At 42.8% G+C, this 24942-nt stretch overlaps 1 protein-coding gene across 1 annotated transcript; it reads left to right on the top strand.

Moving 5' to 3' along the window:
* Positions 1-2608, top strand: LOC115389101 (PAK4-inhibitor inka2-like). Its single transcript, XM_030092500.1, has 3 exons — positions 1-102; positions 205-238; positions 1505-2608. The coding sequence occupies exons 2-3, from the start codon at positions 221-223 to the stop codon at positions 2510-2512; spliced, it is 1026 nt and encodes a 341-aa protein (XP_029948360.1). The 5' UTR covers positions 1-102; positions 205-220; the 3' UTR covers positions 2513-2608.
* Positions 2609-24942: the final 22334 nt, after the last annotated feature.

The raw sequence follows: 24942 nt of genomic DNA, 5'->3' as shown, positions 1-24942 counted from the left end.
CATCTGCCTCTGCGACACACACACCGTCAGACTGAAGACCACTCTTAGGACAGTTTCTCTTCTGGATGGGAAGCGTCTCCTTCCCCTTTCTGGACAACAGAAGTAAGTGTTTGATAGTTTCACACATCTCCTCCACGTTGTTGTGATTTCTTATAGATCAGTATGCTACTTCGTTAAATCTGACAATTTTTTTTTCCATTGCAGGAGTTGAATATTGCAAATGAGAGAAAAAGAAATGGTAAGCCTATTTTACATTTGATTAATTCTAAATCATTTGAGTATTTTGGGACTTTTGGAGGTTTCATTGAGAAATGAAGCAGCTTGGTTCAGCATGTGGAGGCAACATCTGCCTCAGCAGTGGATGAAATAATGAGCTGCATTTGTTGACCCTAACTGCAGCTTTAATTGTTTCCCTTAATTGAGACATTATCTAGAGATATCCAGTGGTTTCCAGGGTCTGCTATTGATTCTTAAAGTTGAGTCTGGTTGTTGTGGTTTCTTTCTCAAGTTCTTGCAACATCTAGCAGACTTATTGTGAAAGCTGAAAGAGGGCAGAAGGTCTTGCAACAGGGTCGAATTCTTCAGTAGGCGGTGCAGACACAGACAGAGGGGTCATCCAGGTTCAGAGGTCAGTGTACCAACAGGAGCGCCACAAATAAGTGTGCTGGTGTGTTGTCTGGCTCAGATGTGACTGCTGGAGTCCCACGCGTCTAGGAAGTTACAATGTGCTCCCCATGTTGTTTTAAAAAAAAGATTCAAGCCCGCACAGGAGCAACCCACCTAAAAATCAATGTTTTGAATTCCGTTTTAAAGGGACTGAGACTTTATCTTTCCCTTTCTGGGTCACTCTTACTCCCAAAATCTCCCACATACACCGTCACATGATCTGGTATGCCCTGTTTGAGTTTGAGAGCAAGCCACTGATTTTCACTGGCTGATTCTGGCCAATCAGCATTACGGTCCAGAGAGGAAAAAGGAGTATTATATTCCTGAGTGCGCCGCTGGTGAATTTCACAGGCAGACCCTTAAAGAGGCAGGACCTCCTCAAGACCTCATGTTGCCCCTTCAGCGGTCGGTCGTCGGGATCTTGTTTCACAATTTCATGGAGTTGCTGTGATTTGACGTGACTATCGATCTCAGACTAATTACATGTGTCTGGGATTGGAGTTGAATCACTCCTGAGTCAATGAAATCAGGGCGTTGCCACAACTTGTCGGTGTGGTTGGATAAATTAACGGACAGATGAGTTTCTTTGTTTGGAAAGCTGCGTGCTGAGGAGTTCTTTTGAACGGCGGGTCAGCTGGCCTAAAAGATTAGAACAAGAGGAGAGATGTTCTTTCATCGGCTGGTGCCTCCAGCGTGCCCGAGCATGCCCACAAAACAGCTAAATATTAGCGCCATTCTTCAGAAGCACATTATGACGTCTACAAGCTTCCAGTCCTTCTCATTTATTGACTTTATGAACTCGTGTTCAAAAGCGCTGACTCTTCTTTGTTCTCCTCAGCTCTGTTTGCGTGAATCCGGCGACTGCCTGCGGGAGCAGATGCAGTACATGATGCGGTCGCTGCAGGATCTGAAGCAGCTGCGGAGGACGTGCCCCGGAGCCAGGCAGCCCCTCGCCCCCCTCGGCCACCAGCTCCCGTCCCTGGCGCGCCACTCCGCGGTTGCGCGCGCCTGTCAACAGCGGGCGTTGCGGCGGGAGCAGCGCGCACGTCTGCGAATGTCGGACGCCAGCACCACCAGCACATACGACTCGGCGTGCTGTTTAGCAAGCCCTCTGGAGGAGGAAGAGGAGGAGGAGGAGGAGGAGGATGACTCCAGCAGCAGGCTGGGCCTGAGCCTTCGGTTGGGCCTCGCCTCTCCCAGCAGTCACAAGAGCTTGGAGTTCGATTCCGGCTACTCCGAGGCGTCGTGGCAGGACGACACCGTGGTTCTCAGGAGGACGAGGAACGTGAGGGTGTCGTCTTCGGCGTGCATTCGCACAAACCGGGCGCAGAGTGGACGCGTGCGACCCAAATCCACCTCGGACGCCTGTCTGGAGACGTGGACGTCGTTTGAGGTCGGCGAGCCGGGGGACTGGACGAACTCTTTATTGACCAGAGGACGCAACCGGCAGCCTCTGGTCCTGGGCGACAACAGCTTTGCAGACCTCATCCAGAACTGGATGGACTTACCAGACTGTGACGAACCCGCTGAGCTGAAGCCAAGTCCGCGAGGTCGACTGGGGAGAGGCTTTTTCGTCAACATGAGGAAGAAACTTGCCGGATTTTCTAAGAGCGTGGAGGACAGAGTGAAGATGAGGTCCACGGAGCCGTCTCATCTGAACAGAACTGCCAACGCTCCAAAGCGCCTGTCCTGTCCTGTCGTACCTTCACAGCCTAAAATTCCCTTTTTCCACCAATCCCACTCGGCCATCAATGAGCTGGACTCAGACTTCTATCGCTTTGCAGCCCTCATGAAGTCGGGCAGCCGACAGCCCATAATCTGCAAAGATATTATTGGATACGTCTGACGCAACTCTATGCAAAGTCTTGTAGAGACAAGACAGCCCTGAAGTAACTATTTTTATGTGACTGTTTACTTGCTGATATGCTGAAAGCTATTAAAAATAAAGACCTTCTCATAATTCAAACTCGAAATGCTCTCATTTGTAATTCTCACTTTTAGCGTGTGTCACGGGCCAGGTCGTTTTGTATTGCCAGAAACATTCCAAAAATCAATATTGGCGAAGTTTTGTGAGTTTTATTACAGCTTGGTTAAAAGAGGCTTTTATTGATGCAGATGCATGACTTAGTGTAACCATAAAATTAACTTTAAAGAGCTGAGAGAAAACAAGACGGTATCTCCTCGAGGCAGATTTGCAGTTATTCCAGGACTAACAAGGCATTTTGGGTTGCGAGGGTTGATTTAAGGGGATATTCTGGAGCACTCTTGTGCAGATGCCCGGGGACTCAATGTTCTCAGGAAAAAGTTCTGCTCTTGCTCAACGGAGAGCTGAATCCTTTGGAGATGCTTTATAGAGGACGACAAGGCTACTTCGAGGCCAGAAGTGGAGGCTGTATCAACACACACGGCAGCGTGCCCGATGAGGTAATGTCCCATGTGCCTGTGCAGAATGATGTGAGGAGGGGAAAAGCCAGCTGGTTGCAGATGGAGCTGAAGTTTACTCTGCTTTTTTGCTTTATGAAGCATAACACCTCACTAATAGCTCCCTGCTTCATTTAACCGGGCTTCTGCTTGTATTGGCTTTGTCTTAAAGGTAATACAAACTCGTCCACACACGTTAGTTAATGGCACAATTAATTTCAGGCTCACCAAGGAGGGAAAAAGCTGCAGATAGACAGGACTGGTGTTGTATGCGCCAAGATAAGCTAACGATCACTTCACCTTTGCCTTTACAAATGAACTTTGTTCATTAATTCACAGGACAAACCGCGGTAGACAATATAAAGATAACGATTTTTCCCTAAAGCAGTTTCCCATGCTCCCTGCAGCAGCCGGTCTCACCAATCATGTCTGATATCAAGGACAGCGGAGGGTACGCCAGAGACACGGCTTTTACTGGGTGCCGTTTGTCTTGTGCTGTTTATCAAGGTCTCCTGGTGGAAAGTCACTGACACGCCGCTGAGCACTCAGCTCGGCTCGAACAGAGTCAGAAACACTAATAACTTTCACATGCAAGTTAAAGTTCACAATAACGCTGTATTATGTTAAAAGTTCGAATGTTTCAGTTCATTATGATGAATTAGGCCCGAAAATACTTTCTGTTCATCTCCTCTGGCTTTACTCCTGGTTTCCATTCAAGCATGTGTGATTTTCCAGCTGCTTGCAGCTGGACGACCGCATCAATACGTCAACTTCTGCAGGGAAAGGCATAAACAGGGACTGTACACAGGAAGCAGAGGATCCAGCCAGCTGGTCAGTGTCCTCTCAGCCAAGGCTCGTCACCGCTGGCTGAATGCAGCAGAAACACACAAACACTGCTGACAAAAATACTTAAAGAGCATAAATTAACAGCACATTTTTTTGTGGTGACATTTTCAGGACTTTTCTTTCAAACATTTCTTATCTTTGAGCCAACAACTTTGAACATGTCTCCTAAATAACGCTGCGGATGTGGAAGATCCCGTTGCTCTGAATCTGCTCCATTTTGTTGACTTGACATTCAATGTTTTGACTTTTGTAGCTCACTGTGTCCTGTGATCTGGCACTGAAACGTCTGCCTCGCTTCTTTCCAGGGACATCATTCAGGATGTCTTTCAATAACAGTTAAAACAGAGATAGCTAAGATATTTTGGAAGTGTAAGGAGCAGATAGCAGGTATGTGTTCCAATGGAGCGAGTAAAAGAGACAACATGGAATTAAATAATTATTTAACGCTATTGGGAAAAAAAATTGACATCAAATTAAATAACATGTCTTTTAAGCTCATTATTGAGGTTTGTGACTCATTTCCCTGCAAATGCAAGTTGATCAGAACTTAATCTTAGGAAGTGATGTTTGCTGATCAGCTTCAATGACCCCGTGCATTTGGTGCCTCTGCTCCGACAAGCCAGAACAAAATACTGGAATTGCTGCCAGACCACTGATACATTTAAAATGCAAATGCTCACATTCACAGCCAAACTATTTCTATACACATTCTGATTATCAGCAGTTTTTAGTCCTCACTGTCCTCTGTCTTTAAGCTTTATTATACTTGCTGGATGACACCGTGCACCACACAGAGACGTAAAGCTGCTACAGGACAACCTACAGCCTGTCCACTAATACAGGGAAGATTCAGAATGGTCCACCTTTCAAACTATTAGGGATAAATGATGGCTGCCACCCACAGTCTGCTTACAGCCTGGCAGACTTTGTTACTACTAAATGCCATAAACAGTAGTAATGGCCCTGGCACACATAATAACCTACAGAAGGTCTGCTGATGCTTCACAAACTCACAGGGTGGCCCAGTGATGAACACACAACATATCTTCACTCATTTAAAATGCTAAGCAGTGTATATTTTTTTAAATTTCTGAACCACACCGAGAGCATGAACCCGTGTCCACTGATGGCTGACTTCTATCGCCCGTGTTATAATTAGTGTTTTAGTGTTGGAGTTTGGCTCACTCCTCAGCTCTGTGATTCTTCTGTGTTGACAGACTCAAGCTCTAATTGGAGCTCATACCAGTAGGTCCATGTTGTCTCCCTCACAGGTTTTGGCACCGAGTAGCTTTACCTGAGGCCACTCTGCTCTTCACAGGCAGCTGTGCTGCTGAGTGCAACTATCCTATAAGGCTGATGAAACGTCAAGTTCTTTTCATATTTTTGCTCGTCATTACAAATTTCAGGTGAGCAAACAAAGAATCAGTTGAGAGGGACGGAAGCTGGAGTGAATGCACACCTGAAACAAGAGGAGAGAGTGTAAACATTAAACCCACCTCAAAGTTTCTGAAAACATTTGCAGATGAGCCTCAAACTTACTCATTGTAGTTTCTGAGATAATGAATGAACAAAGTTTGGTAATTTTAGAGTCGCCAGTTAGACTCATTAGACTCCGATGCATGGTTTTGGACTGTGGGAAGAAATGGGAGCACTCAGAGAAAACCCATGTCTGCAAATGTGTAAAGACACCCACCGGTCCTAATCTGAGGATATTCTTGCTGTGAAGTGGGAAGTTTAACCACTTGTAGCGACAACAGTAAATGAAAGTCGTAGCTGAGCCTGATTACCCCTTTATTTGGTGAACAAAACAATCAAATATCCATAAAGCTGGAATACCTCTTTAAGATTTGTCTGCCAGGCTATGATTAGGTAGATCCACACCCTGTGTCACAAACAGCAACACTTGAAACTCTAATTTGAAAAGTTTTGCACAACACTTCTGTTAATTTGTTGGCGGCAAGTAAGAGATGCCTTCCAGGAGACTAATACCTCCATAAAAAACACCTAAATCATAAGATACAGTGACAGGTAACAAAACCATACACGTGATTTCCAGTGGCCCCTGTCTGCTGAATCATAATTAGATGTATCCTTGACAGGGAAGGAAAATTAATGACTTTACTGTATTTTAAGACACTTTATCAAACAAATGGGAATGACAGGATGCAAAGCTTAAATATGTTGACTTAAGCGTGGGTCAGATGTCCAGCTGCGTTCGATTCAGTATCTATGCCAGAACCAGATGGTGATTAAAAGTCTGCACAGCCAGAAAGACGCTCTGTCACAGATAGCTCCTATCAGCTTATGTCTTTAATGAAGAAGGATTCCACTCGTGACTACTGAGACGTACCCACACACATCCAGATCCTTTCTATTAAGATATCCAGTGTGGGACAGGAAGTGCCTGGCGGGGGTTATTTAGCCTGCAGCCTGACAGACAATGAATGTGATTAATGAACTTTTGTGTTTTTCTTTTCTTTCTTGGCTATGGTATGGCTGGATAAATAAAATCAGATGAACACATTCCCATGGTCCTGTTACTTCATCTTTCATTAAATAATCATTTAAAAACATCTTGAATATTGTCATATATGAAATAAGCTTTCTTTGGAGATCACAGCTGCTTTTTCCTTCTGCTCGCTCTAAGCTGGACTCTTTGGGTCGGTGGGAATCATAACAGTTGAGATGACACAGGCCAAATATCCCAGGAGGCTTCCTTTTGGTTCTCAGGGCCCCATAGGTCAGACACAACTTCCTCCGTTCAGTACTACGCGTTTTACAAGCAAACCCATAACCCCAAAGTATAAATAAAACTGCTCCATTAGAAGCTAAAACCTGGAGCCTGTTATGTAGATGTCTGCTCTCACGCAGAAACAATCTGGACTTTCTGCAGATTCAGCGTAGCTCGTGCTCAGTCACTTTTATTCTTGACTACAGAAAATCAATAACGCCATCATTATCATCTCCTTTTTCCTCTTCTTGTGGTGAAACTATTTGTGTCGAGTGAAAAAAACAGATCTACTTTCCATTCTCTTTTCTTGGCATGGCAGACATCCGCCGCCTCCTGTAAGCGCTGCCATCTTTTTTCCTCCTGAATTTGCATATGCACGTGTAGCTGTGGAGCTGCCGCAGCTTGTGTTGCTTTGTGTTTACTCCACATTTGGCCCAGTGACATGAATGCAGGCCTCCGCAGGACCGGTAAGCAGCACGTTCACAAAACAGATCCTGTGACCTAAAAACGTGATCGTTCCACACGCCGCCCGGGGAAAAAAGAGAAGAGCACCACAGCAAAGAGAACAGGAAAAACATCAGCTTCTCTGGAGACAATTAATTTTTTTTTTGTTTTGTTTTGTTTTTCTGTGATTTTCTTCTCACGGAGCTTCATGTTTCAGCACTCCCATAAAGAAGTAATTTCCCTTTTATCACTTCAACACCCTCTAGGTCCGTAACTAAAAGTCAGTTATTTGAGACAATGGGACAGGGATTCATACAAAAAAAAAGCTTTAAAGCTTTATTTTTTTATACAATGCAATTCAAATCACTGAAATGGAAAAAGAAAACGGAGCTCGGTATCATTAAATGACAAAAAGCAAAGTTTCCAGGCTCGTGAAACTGGCCAAAGCCACAAATTCTCTACATTCCTTCATGCTTTTGCTCTCAGAGGATGCGAGTGTGTGAACGTCTAGATCCGGTGTGTGTTAGCAGTCACACAGCTACGGCAACAACCTCGACAGCAGAGCTAAATCAAACACACACGGTTACTGCCAAACACAAATATTCACACTCACTTACACACAAACATCCTAAAGCTGCCCTCCACGCAGAGGGCTACAGGCAGTAAAGAAGAAAATGTAACAAAGATGCCCCACTTTTGAAAATCACTGACAGAGCAATGTTCTCTCATAGTATATATAGTTTTGGCTCCAGTCTGAAAGCAAGTTGCAGATAAACATCTAAGTATTTCTGTCCTCTCATTTTTGTTCTTCCCACATTAACCTTTCTATGGCCTTCTCTAAAGCAGCCTCTAGGCTTTCAATTAGGTTTTTGTCAATAGTTACCCGTTTTTGCCCTGACCATTCTTCACCCATGTGACTGATGTCTGCCGGACAGCAATGAAAGCTTTGTCTTGGCCAATTATAGCAGACACAGGAAGCAGAATAAGTATGAGGAGTGTGGGAGAGGAGGATTGTCTGGCTCCTGCTCAGATGGACTTGTAGAGAGATAAAGAAGAGACAAACACTGCACTGTAAAAACGGAGAGAGAGCAAGAAGGACCAACGCATTGAAACTTGTAACCACAAAGTCACAGGGAAGTGAGAGAGAAAGTGTTTGGGAGTAATCAGGATGCAAAGCTTGACCACACAATTGGTCATTCAGCTGGGCAGGAAACTGAGGTCAGGGGAGTGACCTTGATAAGTCGTCTTCCTGCGGTGCTCCTCAGCGTGGTCGTGCCACTGACTGTCCCTCCGCGGCTCCAGAGAGAAAACCCTCGCCGGACCGGCGCACAATAGAGTCCTTCTCCCATCAGAGAGGGGCCACAGTGACGGGACGGACAGAAAGCAGGCGCTGTGTGGTCTCAAAGATCTCTCAGTCTCATGCTTCCCTCTGCTCTTTATTCCTCTGACATTTTCGCTTCCCGCTGACATCCTGTATCTAATCTTTTACATCGTGTCAGGTCTCCTCAATTCACAAATCATCAACTAATTGCAAGTTGATTGGTCTCTTCCTAAAGGCCCCTGCAGGTATTTGTTTGTGGAGATGTTTGTTTTTGCAGACTTTGCTCCACTGGGGGTGGTTTGCTCTCTTGGTTTCAGATAATTAGTTTGATGGCTGAAGATATTTAGTGGCCTCTTGTTCTGATATAAGCCAGAGCAGGCCAAGTGTAAATAGAAATCTTGAGAAAAATGTGGAAAAAATGTCACTGGAGGTCATGCAGTCGCACACAAATTATGATCATGGACTCCACCAGTTGATTGTTTATGCTTTCAGAGATTTATTCCTCATATGCTGGAGTGAAGAAACACTCCGGCCGACTCTTCATTAACCCCCTGTTCACCCCTGCTTTATAAAACTTGACGTCTTGAACCAGTTTAACCAGGGCGACTTCAATCCAAATGTCTCCATGAGAACCAGACGTCCATGCAGGCAGTGAGAAGATTCCGCCAATTCATTAGAAATAACATCACTCCTGATAAAGCATGAAGGATTTGCAGAGATAAAGATCTCTGTATCAAAAAGCAGCGCTGCATGAGGCAAATATGTGCGCTATAGAGGATCAGCTACACTGCAGTGTGTGTGTGTGTGTGTGTGTGTGTGTGTGTGTGTGTGTGTGTGAGTGTGAGGGCACATCATGGGGCTGAAGAAGGCGTCAGAGGGTAACGTCGGCTCATCATGTGAGAGCAGATGCCTTCCTGCCCGATTCACAGAAAACAGTGAATGGGTGTTGGGAAGAACCTGGCAGAGATCTGTTCAACAACACAAGATTTGGTTGAAGTTTTTTTTTCCACTTTTCATAGTTCAGTTTCAATAGTTTGATGACTCTTATTTATCTATTTTATTGCCATTTAAAACTTTTTAGATAGTGTATGTCACAAACAATCGTAGGATTGTAGCCAATAACACGATACCTTCACAAAATGGGACAGTGTTGGTCATTTTAAATGTACTAACTTGCTGACAGTGTAATATGATATTTGAGACACTATCGTAATATTTGGCGAATAATGCAATGAGTTAGGAAGGAGCACACTATGCATATAAGATATTTGACTAATTAATAACATTATTGGTAAATAACTGCATTCAAAGGGGTCAAAATTATTTAATTACTGACAGTTATTACATCAGTGGAAGTATTATTATGGGAAATTTCGAAATGCAGTATAATGTGAGCGAATGAAATCTTGAAACATTTGATACTGAGCTTCTTTCAGACAGCTGCAGGGGCTTCTGGATGGCGGAGCGGCTCCTCCTCGCGGCCCCTGTGTCAACACGGCCCAGTGGAGGCCAGCCACCGCTGGCAGCAGATGGCTGCTCGCCACACCTGGACCACTGTTGATTTTAACCAAAGCTGTCAGTCCTAATGCAGACCGCATGACTGAGTGACCACTCCAGCACCACTGATGGAGTCAAATATTAAACCTCAGCTCCTCCGCAGGCTCTTCCACACACCCCACCTCTCACTCCCACTCAGCTGAGCTGACACACTGCTCACACTGTCCTCTTCCAATTGGTTTAAATCTATTTAAACTCATTCAACACAGCTTGCCAACTGCGTCGGTGCTCCTTTAAAAATGTTCCCTAACCTCATTGAATATCTTTACCTTTAAAATATCTTTAGTTGATTTAAATTAGTACAGCTCAGGTTAAATACTGTGTCTGTCGAATAGGCACCAACCAGGATTGATTCTGTAAGACATGAATCACTTATGATTTTGTTTACCATAATTTGTTGAGTAAACAGTTAAACTCAGGCAAAATGCTTGGCTCGGAAGAACTGTGAACAAAACAAAATGAAAAAGCCTCCTTTCGAAATCTATTAACTTGTTTCATAACCTGATTTTCCAGCCGCAGACTGTGACTGAAGACAGGTCAGTAAAATGCTTTCTCCAAACAGGTTAGTCATTGTGTTTTGTTGTTGCTTTCACTTTGGTATTGCGACTGTAATTCTGGCGGCACTCAGTGTATTAAGACCAGATATTCACCTTAATGAGAGTCAGGCCTTTGTGGAAGAGGGCAGGAGCATGGTCGGCCGCATGCCAGTCATGGGGTAGTCGCTGTCGTACGACCATCTGATCAACATCATCTGACAGTTTGCAGCCTGATCAATGACTTCTCAGATCAAGTTAATCACAAGACTGCAGTGTTCCTGGTTATGAAACCTCAGATATACACACACAAGCTTGATTCATGTAGTCGTTGCTGAGTTTTTCATGTAGGAACTTAGGATGGAGCGACAGAAATAACGACGTGACAATACAACGGCTTCTTTATGCAGCGCAAACAAATCAGTTGGTGTCTTAACTTGAGGCTGAGCTTCATGAATCTGTTCAGGTTTTTGTCAAATTTGCAAGCATTCATTTATCCATTTCCCTGCAGATCAGCATTAAAATAACCTCCACGTCGCTCCGCTACCTGCTGTTACACCTTCCGTCCCTCAGAAAGGTGTGAAAGGCAGGATAACGAAACGTTCGATTTGGACGATGAGTCAGGAAACAGGATGGATTACTGTTACATGAGCGGCAATGTAGAAACTCCGTGGATGTCTCTCGACCGGCTGAACCAGCCGAGTCAGGAGGGGAAGCAGCCGGCGGGATGCAGCGTGGGAAACATCCAGCAACGGTGCTGCTCTCACGTGAGCCCTGGAAGCTTATTTGTCAGTACGTTATTCAGGTTGTCACTTTAATCGTTTAATATGACAAATTTGAGATTGACTGCCAAGAATTTTCAATATTCATGTTTACTTTAGTGTCACCACCACTACAACCTGCCATGGCCTTGTGTGAAATTTCTCAGCTGCTTTTTTTCCCTTTCTTTTAACTTTATTTTACTTCATAATTGCAAAAATGAGAAAAATTGAAAACGCCTCCACTTTATGATGACTGCTAATCATCTAATCATGGTATTTAGCGTTTCGACGCCTGTAATCATTCAAATATTATCCAACATCAATCTGGATTGAAAAAAGTCTGTATTTACTGGCACAAATTTAAATGTGTCTTCATAATAGTTTTAAAGGCAGTGATAAAATCTTTGCATTTCAAGAAACACTTCCACATTGACTTCTGTAAAGACATTGGGACATATCTATTTCTTTCTTTTCTTTATATTTTTTTAGACCTCGAGTGCTTGAAGGCTTTTACAATGAAGGAAAATCATCCAATTATTGCATTAAAGTGTTTCAAGAACTACTAGAACAATATATTGGAAAAGTCAACACTTAACTGCATAAAGGTTAGAAAACAAATGAAGCTGTTCAGCAACACTGCAAGAATTTTCCTCTGGGATAAACAAAGTACTTTTAATCAATTCAATTCAACTATATTCTTTTTTTTTAAGTATATAAAAAAACATGAAACAATAAAAATAACTTGAAAGATTTCTCCCATTGGTGTGAGCCTGTCTCTGGCTTCACTCCATAAATCAGCTGGGACTGGCTTCAGAACCCTGGACGGATTGAACACACACACACACACACACACACACACACACACACACACACACACACACACACACACACACGCTCACACAGAGTGACTTTATGACCGCACAGCTGTAGTGACCAAAGGCACCGCAGCGTCTGGGTGGCTGCGAGGCGGATCAGTGCTGCAGCGCTCACATCTGATCACTTCATAGACGGACCGCTGTGCTGCTAATTGCTGTGCTGCTCAGCTCTGTCACCTCCGTGGCCCCTGGTGACCGGTCACAAACCACTCAGTGCACAACCACGACCCCTCCCCCCCCCGAAACACAGCATGCCACGAGGGACAGCGTCTGACTGACTGGAGGGTGATTAGATATGCTTTCAGAAACTTCATCGTATTTTGATATGACTTGGATACAAATATATATACGTCATCTGATATGAATCAGCCCTGCCTTGACACTGCTGCTGTTTATAAAGTGAAATCAGTCCTTGCTCTTGGCTGGCATTCAGGGATGTGTCACTCTGCAGGGAGGAGAAACGAGTGCAGTCTGGTGTTGATGAAACACATCAGCCCAGCGACAATTAACATCCCCGATAAAAGCATTAAGAGTTTTCACAAGTTCATCTTTTGCTGAAGGGTCACATTTTGCTATTGATTTATTGTGCTCTATTCGGTTACTGCTGTAATGCTTGCAGTGACCCCTGAGTTTCTTTAAAGGAAATCGTTAAAAGCTTTACATATTTCATTCAGTTTAAAGTAACTGAATATGATTTGCAGGGTTACATTATGATGTAGTGACTGAGGTGTTTCTCACTTGAACCCACTGGCCAGCCATGACATTTGTTTATTTCTTCTTGTGGCAGCAGGAATTTTGCAAAATATGCATGACTGCATGTAACCTCTCTTTAAGAGGGGAAATGAGTGCCAGAGGTGATCCCCCTTCTCACCACAGATGCAACGATATCTATTCTCATATTCATTCATATTGTTCCTCCAACATATTGCATATAATCCTGCAAAATAGAAACGCTAATAAAAATTGCACAATATTCTTCAGTGTCTGATTAGGTTTTGCAGAGGGCAGCAGCAACGTGGCTCGAGTAAACCACTTTGCATAAATTAACCTAAAACGGAACTAGCAGATGTGTGTTGTGATGTGCAGAACAACGGTTTAATTATTAGCCTCACAGCTACAAAATCCCAATTTGGAGTCACGTGTGTTAGTTTGCATGGATTTTCTCTGGTTTCCAAGAACAGTTCAAATACGAAGAATAGAGCCTCATTGGTCACTTCAAACCGCCGTCAGGTGTGACTGTGAGCACGTGCAGCTGTGTGAGGAACTCAGGAGGCCAGTCGACCCCTGCCACCCTGAAGTGCAGAAAGTTGTCTGATGCATTCACAAAATAATTTTTCCGTTTAATATCACAGCTGTGAAACAGAGAACACATCTGAAAGATCTCTGCTGGAAAACCTTTTAAAAGTTTCAAATTGTTTCCTCTAAACCAAAAAGACCCAGGTGTGACGCCGCTTGTTTTCTGCTGCGCCTCGCTGTATTTCACAAATTAGAAACCACACAGTCATCACAAGCATAAACGAACCAGGAGGTGCGGCCATCAATTAGACTAATGTCATTCCCGGATTGGCATGTGAAACACACTCCTCCGTTAGGTAAAGAGCAGAATTCTGTGTATGTCTGCTTTTCTCCCTGACAGGGTGGATGCGGTTGTTACTGCAGCCGCTCGTTCTGCCCTTGTAGCTGAAGAGGCAGCGGTGGGATGCTGACGCTCCAGCTCTGAGTGACAAAGAGCTTTTCATGTCACATCATCAGTCTTCGCTCTCTCTTCCCCACATCCTTAATGCGTATATCTTTTTTACTTTCATCATCTTTCCCCTCTGATCTCCGAGGACTCTCCCCTCCCTCGCTGTGCAGACACAAAGTGACCCCACAGGACATCACGTAACTATTAAAAAGACTCAAAACGAGGTGTTAATACAGCGTCCTGACAGCTGAAGCATCTGACAAAGAGATATCCTGTACTATCTTTACTCTCGGACAGTTGTGGTGGAGGTGGTGATGGGGTGATAGTCCCACAAAGTAGATGAGGACTTTTGAAATGTCTTGAAAAACATAGTGACTTTTTGTAGTTTTTTTTTATTTTTCAGTATCTATTTTATTTTGATTTAATGAAGGGTACGTGAAGATGTGATGTCTCAGATTTATTGATTAATTTTCAATATTTGCACAGTGGGATACAGATAACTAAAGTTCATTTCTATGAAAAAAACATTGCAGCAGTAGTGCAGCATGCATAAATTATATATTAGTACTTTTCTGTGTATGGAACTGGTTATATAAAATTACAGGAAGAACAACTTAGTACATAAAAACAACCTTTGCAATTTCATAAACCCTTCAATTTTCAGCTGAACCAACCATTTCACACAGTATATCTGACAAGCAGTGTTAACTGAAGATGATGTGAAATGTGTTGCAGTATTTCATGCCATTTTATCACTGTGCCAACATGGTGAAACCTCTGATGTACACAGTGGACAACGGAGGACAGTGTTATAATTGAAAACAGGACAGGTCTTATACCTGAACGATTCTTTTCTTTTTTGTAGCGCTGTTTCATGTTCACAAAGCCCATCTTTCACGTTCTCTGCAGGTTTTGGTGACAGCCTGCACTGAGGACTTTGTTAGGTGGAACATCTGTTTTGGGGTGATGCTCTTTGGTCTTTAATGGCCTCGGCGAGAGGCCACATCAGTGGCAGGGGAGATAAATCTGAACAATGAGAGAGCCGGTGAAGGAGGCAGCAGGGGTCCGACGGCGCAGGCACAGGAAGTGTGGCTCCTCTTGGCCTCTGAACTCTGAGGTGACGTGAGCCTTTCAGCCTGCTCTTTATGAGACCTCTAACACCCAGATACTACCATCTACAGTGGGCCGAACACATCTGAAAAATGCAGAATGAAGCATTTGTGTAACACTGGAGTGCGGAGTCAGAGGCAGAGGAGAAGTGAGACTCAAGACAGAGGGAATCAGCCTTTAGGACGTTATCACTCTCAGAGAGAAATGGCTTCTTATAAACCAGCAGTAATACAAATAATACTGGGACCAGTCCTTTTATTCAAACGTAATTATTGATGTTAAAGATTTTCTTTTCATGTTTTGGTGCAATTGTAACTACTTGAAAATTGTAAATGATGGCGAAAAGTCCGATCAGTTCATTACTTAAAAGTCAACTGTAGAAAAGAACAGAAGAAAACACTCACCTGGATTATTAGCTCAGCTTCTTTAGTGGCTGTCCGGTGCCTGCCGGTAAACAACGGTGACTTGTTAACACCACTGAGAGAATGAGATTTTACAACAGTCTGGCCCTAAACGGTGGCGGCTGACAGTCGTACGCATGAAACTTCTCTCAATTAGCGCTGAGCAGATGTCATGGTAGTTGGAAAAGATCAATAGGGTCAGTCACGGCAGACCAGTCCAGAGTGCGTCTTGCTATTTTACAACACAGGCTGGTGCCGACCGCTGCTGCTTTAGCTGGCAATAACATGAGTGAGAAGTGTGGTGGAAGAAAAGAGGGACTCAAAGACAGAAGGGTCCACCAGAAAAAAAACAGGCATCTGCACAGAGTTGACCTCCCCCGACCTCAGGAGCTGCCCTTTCAATGCAGCTCATACGGCTTCGCTGTCCGATGCTCTGAAAGAGGTGAAACGCTGCAGCCAAACAAATTGATTCCCAGGTCTATATAAGGGAAGGGCTGAAGACGCTGCCTGGTTTAAGCAGGGCGGCGGACTTCTGCTTGTCCTCCCTATGGGCAGACGTTTACAGCAACTTGTCCAAACAAAAGCAAGTGAGGCGGATATGGAAGAGGAAAGGTTTTACTTTATATATCCAACACCATATTTGGATGGAGGTGACATCTGTGTCTTTTCACACTGTTTCTGGGAGTTTTTAATCTGATGTTTTCCGTGTGATTTGATGCATATCTTCGTGAAGACGGCGCACATAAACCAAATGAATCAGTATTTTTTTTTCAGCGGATTACCCTGCCACCTCTGGGCACACCTACCACTTGCTTAAAGTCTAGACTTTATCATGTGAGGGGTAATATTCAATTAGAGAAAATATACTTTAAAAAAATCTTTCAAAATATATTCCGAAATCCAGAAATAAGTGTGTTTTTGGCTGATGTTACTCATGCCTGCTCCTGTTCTTCTTGATGTATTGTTGACCCCGTCAATAGTTCACTATTCATCCTGTGCATTTGCTTTTACTGGAGACCTCTTTGTAAAACTTCGCCACAGTCATCAGGAAAATGAGAACAAGCTCGTTTGTCCGTTTTAAAAGTGGTGCGCCCCTTTGTGAAGTCATCCAATTTCATTTCAGTCTGGCTGTGAAAACCTCTAAGCTCTAATTTAGTTGAGTGGATCACAGCTGGACTGCACCAAAAGTGAACTAACTTTGCCCCCAACGCTGCATCTCCTATTTCAGGTTGTCCATGAGGTCCCACACCTGATGGCGTGTGTGTGTGTGTGTGTGTGTGTGTGTGTGTGTGTGTGTGTGTGTGTGTGTGTGTGTGTGTTGGTGCTGCAGTGTATTCACATCCACCGAGCACTTTGTCCAATCAGTGTAATTATCACCAGACTGCAAACTAAAAAAGCAGGGTTTAGTTTATAAGTGTATGAGTTTTTTTTTTTTTAGAGAAAAAATTTCAGGCAGGTCCACATTTTCTACAGGTATTCATTAAGATAATTCTAGAGATTTGTTGATTTGTTTTCTAGGTAAATTGCACGGATAAGAAAATAACTGTGTGAACTGATTGGAAGAAGCTTGAACTATATACAGATTTTGAAAGTCAATAATCAACCTTTTCATTGTGAAAACATTTATTTAAAAGCATTATTGTTATGAAATCTTTGTCTTTGAGGTGTACACTGGTAGTAAAACTGACTTGAAAGATCATTTATTGCACTGAGCCCCCAAAGTTGATGTGAAGTTCACTTTTCACTTCTAATCACAGATTCTACAGCCTTCATTGATCACCTGTTTGCTGTGCATGACTTGCAATAACTCTCATATGAAAACTCAATGAATAAATGTTCTTAAACTACCATAATTTATTATCTGAAATAATCCTGTGGTGAGCTTTTAACTTTACTTTCAGTGATTGCATGGACATGTTTTAGACAGAACAGATTATCAACAGGCAGAGCAAACCTGTTAAACTGGATTATTCGTTCATCGTGTCATTTTAAATTCTTTAAAAAAAAGTGAAATGCTGCATTTAATCAGAAGAGTAAAATGATTTGTTCTGTTTACTGATATCATCCAAATACACTGAAAAGACTGAAGACCCTTTTTCACAAGGTTTTCATTTGTTGTTTTGTTGCACTGTGGGGGTCTGTTTAAAGGTGCAATAAGTAATACAGTATTCGGTCACATAACGTTCTTTATTCCAGTCGTTCTGCACATGATGTACCCATGTAACCACCGTCAGGTGCTTTGAGCCACTCACAGCACAGCTTTTGAAAAGTGGCGCCACGGGTGGAACTTTTAAACCATGTTCTGACTCTGTTGTGTTGCAATGTAAACAAACAACTTTTCTGAATCAAAAATACAAAATGGTGTGTTTTCACTTGAAAGGTCACATAAACATGGCCCCAGTTCAAGAAGAGAAGGAGCTGCTGAATCTGATGAGGAATTTAAAGCTTTTATCGACAGCTAACACCAAACTGCAGAAACTCTGCAGTCGGGGACTCACACTGCATCTTAGTGTAACATATCTTAACTTTCAGCTGACTTTTGATTAAAATAAAATATACGCAAATGATACTAATCTTCTCATCAAACCTTGAGGATAAAAGTGAAACACATGCTCCTGAAAATAAAGAACTATCATTGAATATTCGCCACTGACCAAAGCTGTTAACTTTCTTTTCTCTTTACTGTTGATCTGGATGTTTCATTACAGCAGCGCCGCGCTGAGCTGTGCTGCAGCTGCTCCTCCCCTGACGTCTCGGTGTGAAGAGCTTTTGAAAGCTGCGTGGGACAGGAATAATCTCTCCAACAAGGCCGACAAAACCACAACCATCCATGCACTGCTGACGAGATCTCAAAACAAGATAGACAATGTGCGGCTTGAAATTAGGAAATGCAGTAAAAACATAGCAGGTGACATTTGCCTCAGTAGGACTTTTGCTTTTGCTCAAAATCACTGCACTGAAGCCAAATTGTTTTCTTACATTTGCATAGCTTTTTATAGCAGCTGTGTGTAACATGGAGGTCATAATCTAATACAAATTCACCTGTGCTTGTCAGACTATAACAGATATGTGTCAAATCTGATTTGCCTTGTTTATCATGGTGAAACTAATCCAATAGGAAAAGAATAACAAAAAAAAAAAAAGTCTGCATCAGTGAGATAACAGCTGTAGTCTCAATGTGACTTTTTGCAGCTTGGGGATTGTGGCTTGTGGTCAGAGATCCCAATTTCTCAGATGCTCTCCTCTGTCCCAACATTTAATCACAAGGCCAGGCCAGGGAGCAACTCCCAAGCTGAACCCGAAGCTGGTTGACCGCAGTGGAGATTCTCATGTTCAAATATAGACAGGAGCAGAAGGGCAAAATGGCAAAAATGGAGTGCATTCTTTCCCAGCACTCGGCTGCAGCACACACCCAGAAGCCTAGCTTAAAAAGAAAAGAAAGAAAGCTGTTTGTTTGAGTGCGTGGCACTTCAGTTAATAAACAATATTCGAAGAAAATCTTTTCATGAAATCTATATGGAGCTATATGTTCAGGACTTTGTCTCCACTGAATAAACTCTCAAGAGACCCTTTCTGCCCACATAGCAAAATTAGTATGGCCCAGTAGTGGCCCACACTTCTCACTTACACTTGGCCCACATACCGCAATGAATTACGGCACTTGGGAGGGCCACCTCTGGTTGCCACATATTGCCCATGATTGTGCCATGTCTCAGCCACCTATTTAGCCATATGTGGCCCTGTCCTGGCCCAGTGTTGGGCGAGGTAAGTTTTAGTTTTTCTCCCAGACGTCAACCACCTGTATGACCACAGCTGGCCCGAAGAAGGACCAGACAAGTTTCAGAACTGGTTCCAGATGTCAGCCTCAACTAAACCGTAACCGGGCCACTTCTTTAATACACTCACTTGCCATATTTGGCCCAGAAAACAAAATGCTCCAACAATGACAGTTTCAAATATTTATTTATTGATACAATTACAATATCATCTTAAAACAGTATATAAAATTAACAAGTTTAATACTATACATTTTTAAAAGCAAAGCAAAAGTTTTATACAACATATATACCACACTGAATACAAATGCCCCCCAAAAGTGAGATATGTAGTTGAAACAGTAATGAAGCAGCAGAAATAAAGTTTGGGGTAAGTGGAAAACTTGTGAAGGACTGGACAAAGCAGAAGTTACTCTTACTGAAATGAATACAACAGAACAATTCGATGTAGTATAGTGTATAGTGGTAGTATAGAGTATAGTGGATGTTGAGCACATACAGAAGTCCAAACAGCATAGCAGTGTGAGTGTTCTTGATGCCATGCAGGATGATCTGATCCTCCAGCACCACAGCCAGGTCCGTCAGATCCTCCCCTTCTGGTATTCTGAGGATTCCCACGTTCAGTCCCCTCGTCATGTCGTCGTCCTCCATATCTGTGGGCTCCTCAAAGATAAAAAGAAAAACAAAAAAAGCACTGTTAGAGTTTTTACTTGTCTGCAAGTTCCAAAAAAGACATTTAACTCTAAAGTCCACTGGTTTGATCCTGCTAAATCCATGTTGTCTCACATGGGTTTGGAGAGACTTTTGAGACTTGAAAAAACACACAATCACTGTAAATGCAAAGGAGAGCTAAACTTCTTCCATCATGACCATGGCTGGTTCTTAGTGTTCAAGTGTTCTTCTGGGTTTCCCGTGACAGAAGTGCAAAACTTACCTGTCCATCTCATCCAAGACGCAGCCAGGTGGAGCAAATACGATGAGCTACAACAGAAAATCTCATATTAGTACAGTGACAATGGTTACAATACACTCAACAATCATAACTGTTTTGATTTTCTAGAGGCATGCACATACACTTGCCTACTAGTGCACTGATAATATAGTTTTTGTGTCAAATTCAACAATTTGCAGGATTTAAAAGCTGAAAAATATTTTAGGTGGGCTGAGGGCAGCTGCATTGTACTGTTTATTCCTCAACTAAATTGAAGACTTGGACCTTTAATTTAATAAAAATAGTGAACACCATTTTCACTTAAAACTGAAAAATGCTTGTTTTTTGAATTAGCCTTTTAATGTCAGAAACATGCATGGAATCTGTTCTGACAGATGTACAAGATTGACAGATTTAATCCTCCCGCCTGCACGCACTCTGCTCCCGCACCCCCACCCGCGTGCCCCACGTGACCCCCCCATCCGCGCACTCCTCTCCGTGCACACCCCAAGCACACAAACGACCGTCTGCCACGCTATCTACCCCGCACCCACAAACGTCGTCAAACGTTGTCTGCTTTAATTCAACTGGCGTTTTCATGGTGCAGTCTGCACAGAGCAGACTGGATTCATGTCATTCACTGGGACAAGTTGTGAATTGACATGTTTAAAAACGCAAAGAGTGTCCCGCTCGTTGTCTTGAGAAGCTCCAGTTAGCATAGCTAAAAGTTAGCTAAAAGTCTCACGTTTAGCCTTCTAATAACTTAACAATTTAAAGGCAAGAAAAAACATCAGGGTAGTATTCATATCACTCGGTGACTTACCTTTTCTGAATATGTGAGCGTGACTGAAGCCAGACTGAAGGAATACGTCGCGTGCAGCTGCAGAAACTGGCGGACAGCAGAACCGCCGGGGCTGTTTGAATGCACGTTCAACGTGCTGACGTCATCAGAAATGTCCAATGAGGAAAAGTATCATCGGTTCAAATTCCTAATTCCACAGGAATCGTTTTAATAAGTTTGGAAAGTTTTCTTTAGTGAACACAACATAAACATAACATCTTGAGTTATCACAACTGTTTCAATAATTTGAAGTCCTGCTGACTAAAATTCTTAATTTATCATGACTAATTGGTAGAATTATTTTTAACGGTGTACAATTTTAAAAGAAGAAATTTATATAAGGACCAAGCAAGTAAAACTTGTTTATGGAAGTTTGAAAGATGAACAGGATTTTTTTCAATGTTATAGTTACACTCCAGAGGAAATTTTAGGCCTCCAACCAGATAGCATGGCTAGACATAAAAATCCACATTTTTTTCACAACACTTTGACACATTTAATCTTAAATTTTTTGTTTAGAGTATCGAAGTCTATGAAGTTGAGTCCTTCATTCTCATATGTATTCACGACAACAGGTTTTTTCCAAAAATATTTAAAAAGCATCTTATCCATGCACTAGATGGTTTTATTATCAACATATAAAAAAGGGCTGCGTAGGTGAGTCTAGAGACTCCCTCTGCTTTTGATTTAAGTATTCTTGATTTTCAATGATGCTGTGGCTAATGCGTCACTTTATAAAATAGTCATGAATGTTGTACTTTTTTCGGATTTAAGTTTGAATAGCAAAAAATATATTATAATCAAATAGTAGGCTACAGCAGTAACAAATCTGTAATTTTGAAGTTATATGTATTATGTATGCTATATGCTAGAATGAAAATAAGTGGTTTTAATGATAGTAAATGGGCCCAAAATCTTCTCCAGGAAAAAGTGTGATTTTTATTTGTCTATGATGTTATTGAAATGTCAACATACATTAAAAACAATTAAAATCTTTGTCAGATTTCACAGAATGAACGACATGAATGAGAGCACAAATAAATTGATCAGCCTCTAGAAGTAGGCCAAAAATATTGTGCATTAAGAGAGGCCAATTAAAGTTAATGGTATTTCACACCTGAAATTTAAGTTTTATTGCATTTGGTACAAACAATAATATCGGTCATTGTGAGCTTATCTTTACATGAAGAACAGACCCGGGCCGCATGTGGCCCACAGTTCAAATTTGATATGTGGGCCACATACTAAACTTAACATCTGGCCCACATCTTTTTTTCCACCTTAAAGTGATACCAACTGAATGCCACCTGTGGCCCACCGCTCTTTTTTGACACGTGGGCCACATATTAAACTCAACATCTGGCCCACATTCGGTTTGCCACCTTAAATACGGCACCACCTCCGCCACATCTGGGCCATGTTTGGTTCAGATGCTGCATGCCAGTGCCGACCGAATGCCACCTGTGCCAGCTTCCAGCCAGATGTGGCCCAAGTGTCTCTGCTATGTGGGTGAACTCCAGCCTGCAGCATCTGCTCTGTCTCCTGTGGCTTATTTCTGTCCTCTGTGGATTACGGTGCATGTGTGAGTGCAAGGATGCATCTGGTTGCTGTCAGCTAGAAGCTATACATTAAGCATGAGGGCCAGTGACACTGGAGTTACAGCAATACAGGAATAAGAAATACAGCGTCTATTCAGACAGTTGTTATGAATTATTTCAATGCTGGTGTGGGTGAAAGCAGAATGTGCCCACATCTGCCATGTCTTTCTCAGACTTAGGTTACGATCTGATGGCCAGAATAGCTACGGCTCGTTGAGAGCACCTGGAAGGTGAGACGAGGGATGGCCCACCAACACGGGACAAAAGATTTGCAGTCAGTCAGACAAACACACAGCAGGATGTGAGAGAGAACGACTGAGCATAATGGAAAGGCGTGGGAACACCAGGACATAAAAGGTGGGAAATCCACGATTAAGTGCAGTGGCGGCAGTATTACAAAAACCTGACATAAAAATTGTACCTTTAGATTAATAAAGACAAATGAAGGGCTGCTTAACAAAATGGTGAGTGAATTTCTCTGATCCTCACCTTCAAGGCGTCCACCTCCACACTGATCAGGTACAACCAGGACTGTGTTACCCATGAGGAGGGTTTCAGGATGGTTGACGTTGGCCTGAGGTGTCCATGTGGAGTGGACCAGTGTGGGAGTCAGAGCATGCAGAGGAGCTTCCACAGCGCTGAAACCTCGGATCAGGAGTATGATCCCATGAGGGGGCGAGGAACCAGGAAGTAACTCAATGGCACAGTCATAAGCACGATGAGGGGGAACAGAGAGAGCCTGGGACTTCCTGAAGACGTTCTTCCAGTCACATTAGGGGAATGAGAAGCACAGAGATGAGACAGACAGGAAGGACAAGTGTGCCATGATGAAGACAAGACAGGGGAGCGTCAAAGTAAAACAGGAAGACAAGTAAAACACACACTTTCCACTAACAAAAAAAGACAAAGTTCATTTTCACAGGTTCAGCATTTTATACTGTAAGTTGAATTCATCCATTCATACAGACACTGGCAGCTGCAACAAACCTTGTTTAATTTATCTACTGACAGGAATTTGGTTCTGCTGGAGTCCGCTTTACTGATTCAAAGCCGACTGAACCACAGCTACCTGACTAATCATATTGATCTTTCAAATGCAGCAAAATAGAAATGCTAACAAACTGCACATAAGCTGATGTCATTTGAAGTATTAGAGTTGAAGTATGTTTAGATCCTGTGAGATTTGAAGGTCATCTTAGGAGAATATTGACTTTAATATAAATATGTGAGTTTTCTGTGCCTGGCGTGTGTCTGTACTGTTTGCTGCAAGGCAGTGTCATGTATATTCACTATATTCTTTAATTTTATGACAGAAGTTTTCAAAGTGTGGTATAACGTAATCAAGTTCTAACCATGAAGTGGAAAACTTTATTTCATGGATGAATTCCTTTTTAGGGAGTTACTTTATCCTTTATTTATTGACACTTTCTTCCTAAATGGCTCAAAGAGGTTTTTAGCTCCTCCCAGCACTAAGAAAGAGCACGCCATAAAGAGATCAATCATTTCACAGCAGGGGCAAACGCTGAAGACAGACCTGCACACGCTCTCATACCTACAGTCAATCTAGAGTCACCAGTCATCATCACCAGTAACTTTATACACTGGATTGTGGGACAAAGCACCATGTGGATTACCTAGACAGGCTCAAAGAATAAATGAAGCTTCCTACAGACAGGCCATTATTGTTGCTTCACAATGACATCAACCACCACTCCACCATACCACTTTCCTTCTCAGAAAGTTTGGTTTGGGAGCAAACCTTTCAGAATTATTCGTGTTTAGGTTCGTCTTCTCTCGGGCTCTGCACACAATGTAAACAACAGCTTTCAGAGATGTAACAGTGTGGCCCCCAGAGACCCCACTTGCAGTGTGGGGGGTCCAACTTCTGGCACACTTCCCTTGACCTCAGGGTTATCACCATGGTAATCCTGGATACAGCACCCATGAGGGATGGCAGTGGCTACTGGGTGATACCTGGACAGAGTTCAGAAACTGGCGCAGTGGTCCCCGAGGAGCCCTTTTCTGCTTTAGTAGAGACATGCTGTTCTCAGGTTCGGCTTCTGTTTTCATTTAAAAACAAAAGTAAAAGTAACAGAAGAAATTCCAAAAGTGCAGCCACCGTTTGAATTGATGCTTAGCTTCAGAATATTAAAAATATATCCAAACCTACCTTTAACTAACCAATCCATGAACCCAGTCACAGGTTGTGGCACCAGAAATGCAACATTTGTAATAATTAGAAATGGGTTTTTCATATTGGTGTGGAGTATTTTTCAGTGGTTAGCGCACTTGCCTCACAGAAGGTCTAGGTTCAAACACCAGCCAAGGCCTTTATATGTAGAGTTTGCAAGTTCTTCCTGTGTATGCATGAGTTTTCTCTGGGTAGTCCGGTTTCCTCCAGCATTCCAAATACATGCAATGGTGACCCTAATTTTCCCCTCGGTGT

This window comes from Salarias fasciatus, chromosome 5 (assembly GCF_902148845.1).
Source record: "Salarias fasciatus chromosome 5, fSalaFa1.1, whole genome shotgun sequence".
In the NCBI taxonomy this organism is placed as follows: domain Eukaryota; kingdom Metazoa; phylum Chordata; class Actinopteri; order Blenniiformes; family Blenniidae; genus Salarias; species Salarias fasciatus.
The sequence above is the reverse complement of the archived record's forward strand: the minus strand, read 5'-3'. Positions and strand labels throughout refer to the sequence as shown.